Source organism: Papaver somniferum, unplaced genomic scaffold (assembly GCF_003573695.1).
Source record: "Papaver somniferum cultivar HN1 unplaced genomic scaffold, ASM357369v1 unplaced-scaffold_3, whole genome shotgun sequence".
Taxonomy (NCBI): Eukaryota; Viridiplantae; Streptophyta; class Magnoliopsida; order Ranunculales; family Papaveraceae; genus Papaver; species Papaver somniferum.
Window position 1 is genome coordinate 917,778 of NW_020641039.1, and position 11,053 is coordinate 928,830.

At 37.5% G+C, this 11,053-nt stretch overlaps 1 protein-coding gene across 1 annotated transcript; it reads left to right on the top strand.

Annotated features, from left to right (window-relative positions):
• The first annotated feature begins 8,493 nt into the window (after positions 1-8,493).
• LOC113341568 (F-box/FBD/LRR-repeat protein At1g16930-like) lies at positions 8,494-10,127 on the top strand. The gene is made up of 2 exons (XM_026586393.1): positions 8,494-9,375; positions 9,837-10,127. Exons 1-2 carry the CDS (start codon positions 8,494-8,496, stop codon positions 10,125-10,127), a joined length of 1,173 nt encoding a protein of 390 aa, XP_026442178.1.
• Positions 10,128-11,053: the final 926 nt, after the last annotated feature.

Here is an 11,053-nt window from a genome sequence, read left to right on the forward strand (position 1 = left end):
AGAAGTCAGAAAAAAAGTACCTGGGTGAAGTATAACCAAAAACCTACAAAAATAATATACAACATACAAAACTGCCCTCGATGGTCAATCAAGGTAAACAAGGTCCTCCGGAGGGACCTCCTCAACATCACCTATAGGAAAAGGCTCTAAAAAAGGCTTCAAGGTTAACCTTTGAAGAACTATTACCGTCTGGTGTCTCAATATCAACAACGCCATGATGAAAAACAATACGAACCAAAAAAGGACCGGTCCACCGACAACGCAACTTACCCGGGAATAGATGCAAACGAGTGTCATACATAAGAAATTTTTGACCTAGAGAAAATGACGTTCGTAAAATATTCTTATCATGCACAAGTTTCATTTTGTTCTTATACTCCTTAGCACTATCATAAGCATCTCTACGAATCTCGTCCAACTCATTGAGCTGGAGATTTCTGTGAGCTCCTGCCTTGTCAAGTGAAAAGTTTAGTTTCTTAATAGCCTAATAGGATATATGCTCTAACTCAACAGGAAGGTGACATTCCTTGCCAAATAGTAATCGATAAGGTGACATTCCAATGGGTGTCTTAAATGCAGTACGGTAAGCCCATAAGGCATCAGTAAGCCACGACGACCAGTCTTTCCTATTAGGATTAACTGTTTTCTCTAGAATACGCTTAATTTCGCTTATGGAAACCTCTACTGGACCACTAGTCTTTGGGTGATATGGGGTAGTTACTTTGTGGGTAATACCATATTGTTTCATTAAAAGAGGAAACAATCTATTACAAAAATGTGACCCTCCATTACTAATTATAGCTCGCGGTTTACCAAAACATGTAAGTATATTCTATTTCAAAAACTGTACTATGACCCTGTGGTCATTTGTTTTTCACGGAACCGCCTCAACCCACTCAGACACATAGTCTACAACGACAAGTATGTAAAGATAACCCAAAGAATTAGGAAATGGACCCATAAAATCAATGCCACACACATCAAAGACTTCAATCACTAAAATAGGGTTCAAAGGCATCATATTTGTACGGGAAATGGTTCCTAACCTATGGAAACGCTCACAAGAAACACAATGACTATGGAAGCCTTTAAACAACGAAGGCCAGTAAAATCCACACTGCAATATCTTAGCAGCAGTCTTCTTAGCACTTAAATGACCCTCACATGCACGTTCATGATAAAAGGAGATAATATGGAACTGGTCACTCTCAGGTGTACATCTCCTAATAATCTGGTCTGGACAATACTTAAACAGATAAGGATCGTCCCAAAAGAAATGCTTAGCCTCGGCTAAAAACCTATAACGATCTTTTTTACCCCAGTGCTGAGGCATTCGACCAGTAACAAGATAATTTACTATATTTGCATACCAAGGTGATTGGAAAACAAAGAACAATTGTTCATCAGGAAAGGTATCCCATATAGGAAGGGAATCATTAGGGAAACTAACAAATAGCCTAGACAACTGGTCTGCTACTACATTTAATGCACCCTTTTTGTCTCTAATGTCTGGAAAAAATTCTTGTAATATAAGGATCCATCTAATCAATCTTGGTTTGGTGTCCTTCTTAGACAAAAGTTATTTCAAAGAAACATGATCAGTATATATTACGACCTTAGAACCTAAGAGATAGGGTCTAAACTTGTCTAAGGCAAACAAAATGACCAACAGTTCCTTCTCCGTAGTGGTATAGTTCAACTGGGCATCATTCAGTGTTTTGATGGCATAGTAAATCACATTAAGTAATTTGTTTTGTCGTTGATATATAAACTTGTCGACCTCAATAAGAACATTCTCGATCACACCACGAGGAATTTTGACGGATCTATCAGCTAACTGAAGTGTTATCTGGGTAGGTTTCATTTCACCAAGTCCTAGCTTAAGGTACACATGATATGGTAGAAAGTTCACACTGGCTCTTAAGTCAAGCAACGCTTTCTAAACACGGTATTTACCTATTGTGCAAGAAATGGTAGGGGATCCCGGGTCTTTATACTTAGGAGTAGTGGTATTCTGAAAAATAGAACTCATATGACTAGCTAAAGTCCTTCTATTGTACACTATGTTTTCACTTTCGCGTACACAAATCCTTAAGAAACTTGGTTTAAGAGGAAATATGCTTAATTGCATCTAATAATGGAAGGTTGATAGTCACCTGCTTAAAAACCTCCAAAATATGATTAAAGTTGGATTCTCTCTTAGTTGAAATCAGCAGCTGAGGGAGTGGGGCTCTGGGAACAACATGACCCTCATTGGTATCTTTAGAGACTCAATCAGTCTCTTCATTCTCTGGCTTAGAAGGGTGAACTACATCATGTTCACTATCATGCTTGGCAACCTTGTTGTCTACCATTTTACCGCTCCTAAGGGTTGTTATCGAGTTCACATGGTTTGATGATTTCTCACCAGCTAAAGATATTTGATGGACTCCCCTAGGATTGGGTTGTGGTTGACTAGGAAAACTTCCATTATCTCTCTCATTTAGAATCTTAGCAATTTGGCCAACTTGAAGTTCTAAGTTAGCAAGATTCTTGGCATTATGTTGAAAATTCTGCTTGGTTTCCTCTTGAAAACTAGCCTGTTTCTTTAGTAACATTTCTTGGGTTTGTGCGAACATGTCCTGTCTCTTTCTTAATATACTAAGAGATTCCTCTAAGCTAGTTATTTAATTATCAAAAGTGTATGGAACAGGGCTTGACCTGAAGAGTTCTTATTATAACCAAAACCTGGGGGAGGATGAGAATTACTAGATTGACCTTGATTCTAGCCTTTAGACAAAGAGAAATTAGGATGGTTTCTCCAACCAGGGTTGTAGGTCTCTGAGTATGAGTCAAACTCCTGACGGTTTTGAAACCTGGAGTTTTTATCGATAGCACGGAATTTCTCTTCACTAACCTAACCTTTCCTAAACGAGTTATTGGGTTCTATTCCATAACTACAGACTTCAGAGGCTTTAATTCTATCATTAGGTTCAACAAGGGACCTATTTTTAGACTGACCCATTTCCAAAGCTTCTAACCTTCTAGACAAAGCAACAAACTTAGCATCTGACTTAAAACTCGTATCTACCACATTGGTGCTACTTCTATTAACAAGGATTCTTTAGGGGGTTCAACACAAGACTCTTACTGTTGGGATTTTTCAGCTACATCTTCTAACAAAAAAAATGATTCATTATCGTTTTTACTCGTGAACCTATCAGCGCACATAGACTCGACCATGGATTTTGTCGAATAGTCTAAACCCTCATAATGAATTTCAACTAGTTTCATTTTCTCGAACCCATGGTGAGGACATTGCGACAAAAGATCATTAAATATCTCTAAAAACTTATAAAGAGATTCTCCTTATTGTTGTATATTGGCACTAATTTTCTGCCTAACAGATGCAGTTCTATGCTTAGGGAAAAACTTCTAGTAGAAAGCAGCGGTAAGTTCGTCCCATGTTTCTATAGACTCAGATGGTAGGTTATGCAGCCATGACTTGGCTTTATCTCTCAAGGAAAAGGGGAACATCCTAAGTTTCAAGACTTCATCACTATGGTCTTTAATCTTAGTTGTTCCGCAAATTTCTTCAAAGTCCCTAACATGAAAATAAGGGTTTTCATCGTCTTTTCCTAAGAATATAGGGATCATCTGAAGGATACCAGGTTTGAACTCATAATTAGCCGTAGAGGCTGGCAATTTAATGCACGAAGCTCGATTGGTCCTAGTTGGGTACATGTAATCTTTCAAAGTAGCCATTGTTGTCATACTAAACTACTAGGGTATTTTCTTCACGAAGAGATAGATTCTCAAAACTAAAGTTTCCGAAAACAGGGATCTCAAAAGAAGAGTCTTCAAGCTCCCCGCTTCCACAATAAGAACTACTAGGTTTTTCGCTAATCAATCGACCTAGAGTATCTATTTTCCAAGCCTGCTCTCTAATAACCTCGGGTATACACTAGAAAAACAAAAATAAAAGAAAAGTCCTAAGGAAGTGAGGTTCTAAGCAAACACACGACAGGATGAATCCACCAAAGCAAACCTAAAGATTCCTAGCAAACAACAAGCATGATGGCTTCACTTAAATTGCTTCTAGACCAGCTTCTACTTTTTCGAAAGGGAATTCGTTACAATCTAAACAAACCTCTCTAGAATCAATTTGAATAAAGTGAGTCGAAGAGAAGTAGGGGAAGCTCAGAGGAGCTTTGATACCCTTTGGCAACACTTCCTTGGGTTACAAGGCGGCTCTAATCGATTTACAGTAATCTTCCTGAACTTCAAAGTATGCTTAAAAGAGCAACCAATATTTTTCGAACTACTTTCCTATTAAGCTCGTTATCCTATAGGTCTCGTTCTAGTCAATATTTTAAGCTTGGGTTCGCGTTTGGTATTTTTTTCCTAAGACGGGCAAGAAGAGAACGATGATGAAATCCGAACCCTTACCTTGTATGGCTAGTCCTTGCCCTTTACTAGGAAATTAATATCCGTATTCAGTACGCAACATATATTCACCTTAAGGCAGACAGTAAACCCGCTGACAGGGGATTCGTGGGTGTTTCGAAAAACTTACCTCCCTTACCAGACGGGCGAAGAACCGTTGTAGTCGACTCGGACCACGAATCCCATGTAATGTACGAACCCGAGGGGTTGAGACAATATCGTAATTGTCGTCCTTCTATGCAAACGGTTTAATATCTAAAACTACCCTTCCATAGGGTTTAAAATAAAAGAATAATGTCCCAAAATCCACAGTCCAAAGTCCAAAATAAAATTCAAAAGAAAAAAAAAGTACAAGAATATAAGATATCCTAATACAATCTAAAAAAGAAATAAAAACTAAAAATAAAATCTAATAACGGTCCCTACTTAGCTGGTCATCCCCGTTCCCCAATGTTTGATGCTTTCCAGGAGGTCCCAGGTTCAAGTCTACAATGACGTAATATTGCAGGAATTAACATGGAAGGTAGAGTTGGCATGCCCCCCTTGTGACAAAATCCCCCCCCCCCCCCATTCCGCCGTTTCGGCTCCCCTTGGAAAGGTTACCCATGAGGCCCGCTGGTAGGCTAGCACAGCAACCTGTTCAATTAATGTAATAGTATGTCGTTGGAGCCTATCTTGTTAGGCTTCCACCTAGTTTCATGTAATAATCATTATCCATAATGAAGGAAGATGTAATTTTAAAAACCTAATAATAAAATGCTTTGTCTTTCTTTTCCTTTTCTTTTAGCCTTTATCTTTGGCTCCTAATCTCTTAGTCACCAAAGTCTTTGGCTTAAATTCTTTTCGGTCCAAACTCCAAACCTGTAGCACAAAGAAATGTACCCAAAGAAACTTAAAATAGAACAAAGAGAAAATAAAAATATAAAAAATAATAAATCTAAAAACTCTAACTTAAAAATAAGTACGCATCGGCGGCACCAAAAATTCATATGATTTTAAAGTATTGTAGTAAAAGATTCGTTGAGACTTGTGAAAGAAATAAATTTTAGATTTATCAAAACTAAAGAAAACTCAATCAAAAGTTGATTTCAGGATTTCAAATAGACCAAGGCTCATGATTCCACTATTCTTTCTAGTTGATTGGTTTAACAATATTATTCTTAGAATTATTATTAAGCTCTTTTTTTTCATTAATTCACTATTAATCCATAAGATGTCCAAATATTAAATTGTAATCCCTAAGTATGAATTATCAAAGAAATAAATCTAAGCATAACACGTCAAATTGATTAAAAACTAATTAAGAAAACCATTTTTTTCTTTTTTTATGTTGATCTTAGTGAATTAAATAAAATAAATAATTAAAGAAATTGTAAAAATAAATTACCAACCAAGCATGAATGAATAGTTTGCTCTGTTGCCTCGATCACCGGGTACTTAGCCTCTCATCATGTTGAAAAACCTCTCAAAATAATTCATTGATACTCACAAATGTTTTACAATTAATGAAAAGGATAAAAAATGGTGAAAATCGGGTTTTGTAACAATTATATTTGTTACACAGAACGATAATTGGAAAGTATTGTTGTTACTGTAGCGTATACGACTGCCCCCAACTTTCGCATTCGATGTAGCAGTTACGAGAGTTCGTTGGCGTCTTATGTTCTTCGTTTTCTTGGAGAGCAGCAGCAGCAAAAATGTCTGCAACTTGATTTTCTCGACTTTGTGATGTTCCTAACTCTATCCTATCGACCCCAAACTCTCGGTACACCGTATTCAACATCCCAGCAACCTATTTATACCCATATCATGCATTGAATCTCGTCATAACTTCAAATATTTTCACTTTATTATTTTTATTCTCACGGCAATAATTTGCATTTTTTTATATTCAACGTGTTCTCGGCTTTCAAACCTTCCTTGTTTATCTTCTTCACGTTCCAGAAAAACCTTCCTTGTTTTTCTGCAACTTGATTTCCAATCGTGGGAATAGACTTTTTTGGACCCTTACGAATGCTTAGTCCAGGTTAGATTTGATGATATTTCTTGTCAATTACCTATATGGTGCGTCAATGGGCCATTGCTTTGTCGGAGTGTCTCAGCGATTGTTCGTTGAACATACAAAATACGGGTGAAATTTGGTAATTGTGTTTTTCACTACTGTTATCAGTTTGAGGTTTACAGTTTCCCTTCAGTTTCCCCACCTTTTCTCCCCTTTGGCTCTATGAACTATGGAGGTGAACTACAGAAGGATTCATACAGGTTTTGTGGCAATATAGTTAGGTTTCCACTGTCTTGGATTTTTGACAAAGTAACAAACTACAATGTACCATATATTGAGCAGTGCAGGTGTGTAAAACCAGTTGGAGTGTGGCTGTGTTGAGAGAACTACAATGTACCATATATTGAGAGACAAGCAGTTGGAGTGTGGCTGTGTTGAGAGAACTCAAAAACCAGTTCTCCTTGCAATTTCCAAAATCAGATGGAGGGTTATGATTGGAGGTTTAGCTTACACATAGCTTGGAGATCAAAGAGAAAGAGATGAACATCTTTGAAATTGTGTGTCATAACGACTTCTCCTCTTAAATGTAAATTATTTTTTCTCTGCTTTAGGACCAAAGCAGGTGTGTAAAATAATATTCATTTGTTGCATTAGTTGAACTACAAAAAGGGATCCCGACTTTTACAATCAAAACTTCGTATCATTTGTTGGGAGTTTGCTACATTGATCACATGCTAAAACTGTTGAAATAGTAGATCTGAAGAAAATTTGAGGATCTTATATTAAATTAGAAATGTTTTAATTAAGTTGTTAGTTTGTTCAAAGCATCAATTCCTATTAGGACGTAAATGACACAAAATATGTAATTGGATTTGGCTGGAGAAAAATAAAAATGGAGCTTACATTTCAATATTTCTAGTGAATATTTTCTAATTATGGGGGTGAATGTGGTGATCTTAGAATGTGTCACGACCAACACATTACTCAGAATTTTCAGATATTGTAGTCAATTTTGTTGTAATCCCCTATTTCACCAGAGTTTATCCACTTTATTTTCTTTCAAATTTATACTCTGACAATGTGACTCTATCTTTCCTACCCATTGGACATTCTTAGGGTATGTCCAGAATTTCCCTGCATAAAATCGATCAATGTTGATACTAAATACCTATGGAACTGAGGTATTTCATCCCCATCTCTACCCGGATAGCTGCAGATGTAGAGATCATCAATGAAAAATTCATCACTAGTACTGCGTAGTTTACAACATTGCTTCTGATAGAGCCATGTTTGTGCTCCTTAAGCTGATGCTTGAACCCTTAATAAACAATGGAAAGAGAAGCTCTTGATATGTTAGTTGAAGAGTGGAAGGGTGTGGTTTTATAGGTCAACTTCTTTCCCTGTTGCCAACAAGTTCATCGACATGCTAGGAAGTGTATTCGTTCCATAAACGATTATTATTTAAGCTTGTTCCACCAAAAGCTGCAATAAGAACACAAAACTGGCACCATAATCCAGTCTTTCCTGTACACAGCCGTAAAGGACCATAGGCAATGGAAATTTCAATTACCAGGCTTGCGACATTGGGTTGAAATTAAGGGCATTCTAGTAAATGCCCCAAATTTCCTTCTAAAATCAACACAGCCCTAGAATTTCAGTAAAATTTTTATATAGAAACTGAGAGTGTGAGTAAATCAGATGAGGGGTTGTGATGAGATTCCTTGTCTGATGAGGGAAGCTTTACACATAGCTTGGAGATGGACACAGATCCTTGAAAATCAACACAATGATTTCTCCTCTCAAATTTAAATTGTGATTTCCTCGATTGTACAAGATGTTTTCCCCATGATTATTAGCCGTTAGATTTTGTTGGCAACCCTAGCAAGCATTAAAGGTGAACTTAAAACCCTACATATCCCTTGGTTTCCTTTATATATTCTCGCTTCACTTCCAACCAGCCCACAACTTATTGAACCCTAGCCGTCACTTCACTCGCAACTGCCTTATCCCGTATAACCAGAACCACTAGAAGATATCTCTTGTTACAACAAGAAAAAGAAATACAAATGGAAGGAAATCTAGTCGATCGAATCAGCATGTTAGACAACAACACTCTCAATCACATTCATTCACTTACAGACACTAAATCAGCAGTTCGAACATCTGCGTTGTCAAAGAAATGGGTGGGTTTATGGAAGGATCAGCACAAGTTAGAGTTCTATTCAAGCATGTTTCCTACTGATTTGTCGTTCTTTGCGTTCGTGAACAAGGTGCTTCAAGATCGAAACTCAGCTATAAAGATCGACAGCATTAAGGTTGTTTACAACGGCGGCTCAGCCTCATTTCCTGATCAAGTTTCTAACTGGTTACATGCTGCTAGTGAAGCAGAAGCAGCAGAGATAATAATAAGTAGCAGACAGGAGAGAGACTGCGTCGTTCCTGTGCAAGTTTTCTCCAATCCAAGATTGAAGTATTTGGATCTGGATTTACACTGCAGAATTAGTATTCCAACTCCAGATCAGCTTGATCTACCAGAAGTGACGCATGTGAAGATAAGAAACACAAACTTCGATCAGCCAGATCTGGGTCTAGATCTGACATCAAACTCTCCCAAATTGGAATATCTGGATTTTGGTCATATTCAAACTCGTGGTGACGGCATCAACATCACAGTTATATCCCAGTCTCTCAGAGATTTAAAAGTGAAAATCAGATATGGTGTTGGAGATCTTTACCGTCCAAGTATGATGAATGTTCATGCTCCTGCAATGTCATCTCTGGTCTCCTACTGTGTAGACAAACTCGTGCTTCAAGATGTCTCGGCCTTGCAGAGTGCCGATGTAGCTGTAATAAAGCCAAATCTTCCGGTAGCCAAGCATAACTTACAATTTCTACAACAAATGGTTGGGGTTAAGGATATGAGGATCTCCTTCTTTCCCACTTCTCAGGTAACGACTTGTCTTCAAATTTGAAGTTGTGATTTAAGAACATAATGCTGTTTCTAGTGGTCTACTTATAACTTATATTCTGTTGGTTGAATAATGTTGATTCTCTTAGTTAATTACCTTGTAATACACATTTCTAATGTTAATTTTTGTGTCACCAGGGTGCCCCAGCAGGTTTGGTTTTTCTCAATCTTCAAAATTTACACCTAAGTTTGTGTAACATGACGGCATCACCCATATCTCCTCATTTGTTCGCTGTTCTCCCCATGTCCAGTTTCTCAGGGTAAAACTTTATAAGCAGGTCAGTTTGATCACTTGTATTTAGAAATTGAAAAAGAGATGTCATTTGTTGCATAAATCAAGATATGTTGTTACACAATTTTTTGAAAAATAGCCTTTTCCAGTATCATTGATGTTTTCCTAATTCCAATTACTTATGATTGTCATATGCAAAATCATTCCAGTTGCAGGACCCACATTTGGAGGCGGATGACTTGGTTATTCCAGATTTTGGAGCAATGTCAAACCTGAAATATGTGGTGATTGAGAACCTACATGGGCGGGCCTCTGAAATTGCTTTTATCAAGTTTTTGGTTGGGAATGTCTTTGTCTTGGAGAACATATGTCTGAAATATGCACCAGCTGCTGCTAGAGTTGGAATTGAGACTATTCATTCCTTTCACCGGGATTTGAAGCATATCCGCCAACAGAGACCTTTATCTTTTCCCACCCAGTTCACCTTTTCCAACATCTAGTTTCTGTTTTCATGACCTATAAGGCTTACTGTATTATCTTATGTACTTTTGAGATGCACTTTTCACCTGTGGTGTAACTTATTATGAATGTAGTGAAGTTGTCGAACTCCACATGAATATTATTAGAGTTTGGTTTATTTGGTTTCTTTGGCATGTCTTGTTTTTATCATTTCTTTCCCTCTCATGTGATTTTCACATTTATATTTGCGCAGATCAAACTCTGTTTATTTTTTCATCCCCTCCAACGACAACAAACAAGATCACAGCTTGAACTGTGGCCGGTAAGCTGATTAGTCAGTGGCAGTCACTGTAAAGAGTCTTAAGGACGGCTAGCTATGGGTAATCTGGAGTTGAAATTAGATATAATTGGAGTTCTCTCGAATAATTTGACCAGTAATGTGATGTATAGCTGTGGATTCATATATTGAGAGTGCTGAATGGTGTACGAATGTAGGTTTGTTTTAGAAAATCGAAATTGCAGGGAAGATGAAGTAAAAACCGTAGGCAAATTCAGGAAAAGAGATATCTCCTCATAAACACTGGGAAGCAAACAAAATGTTCGACAAAAAGACTCACAGAAACAGCCCCAACCCTCCATCATTAACTCGTCTGAACTCCACCTCAATTTTTAGTAAATTACACCAGCATCAGTTTGGGTTGAACAATTGTTAGATTTCACCTTCTCTTGTGGAATACCCACGAACTGGTGTCGTGAACTTGTTTAGAGTGGCGATGGCGCAATGCCATGTTGAGTTTTGCAAATGCCCTCCAATAAAGGAGGTAACTCTAACCGAAATATGATGTTAACCAAAATCGTTACTTGACTTGTTTGACTAATGCGTCAACCACCCAAACTCAAAGATGGACAACCTTAGAACCCAAATTCTAAGAGATATCAAAATCTACAACCCAAACACTAATTTACT

What these genes read in the sequence shown, in the direction of transcription:
- LOC113341568 (XM_026586393.1), top strand. Translation starts at nt 8,494, where the DNA reads ATGGAAGGAAATCTAGTCGATCGAATCAGCATGTTAGACAACAACACT. An exon ending in CCTTCTTTCCCACTTCTCAG is followed by an intron (nt 9,376 to 9,836) that starts GTAACGACTTGT and finishes AAATCATTCCAG; the next exon opens with TTGCAGGACCCACATTTGGA.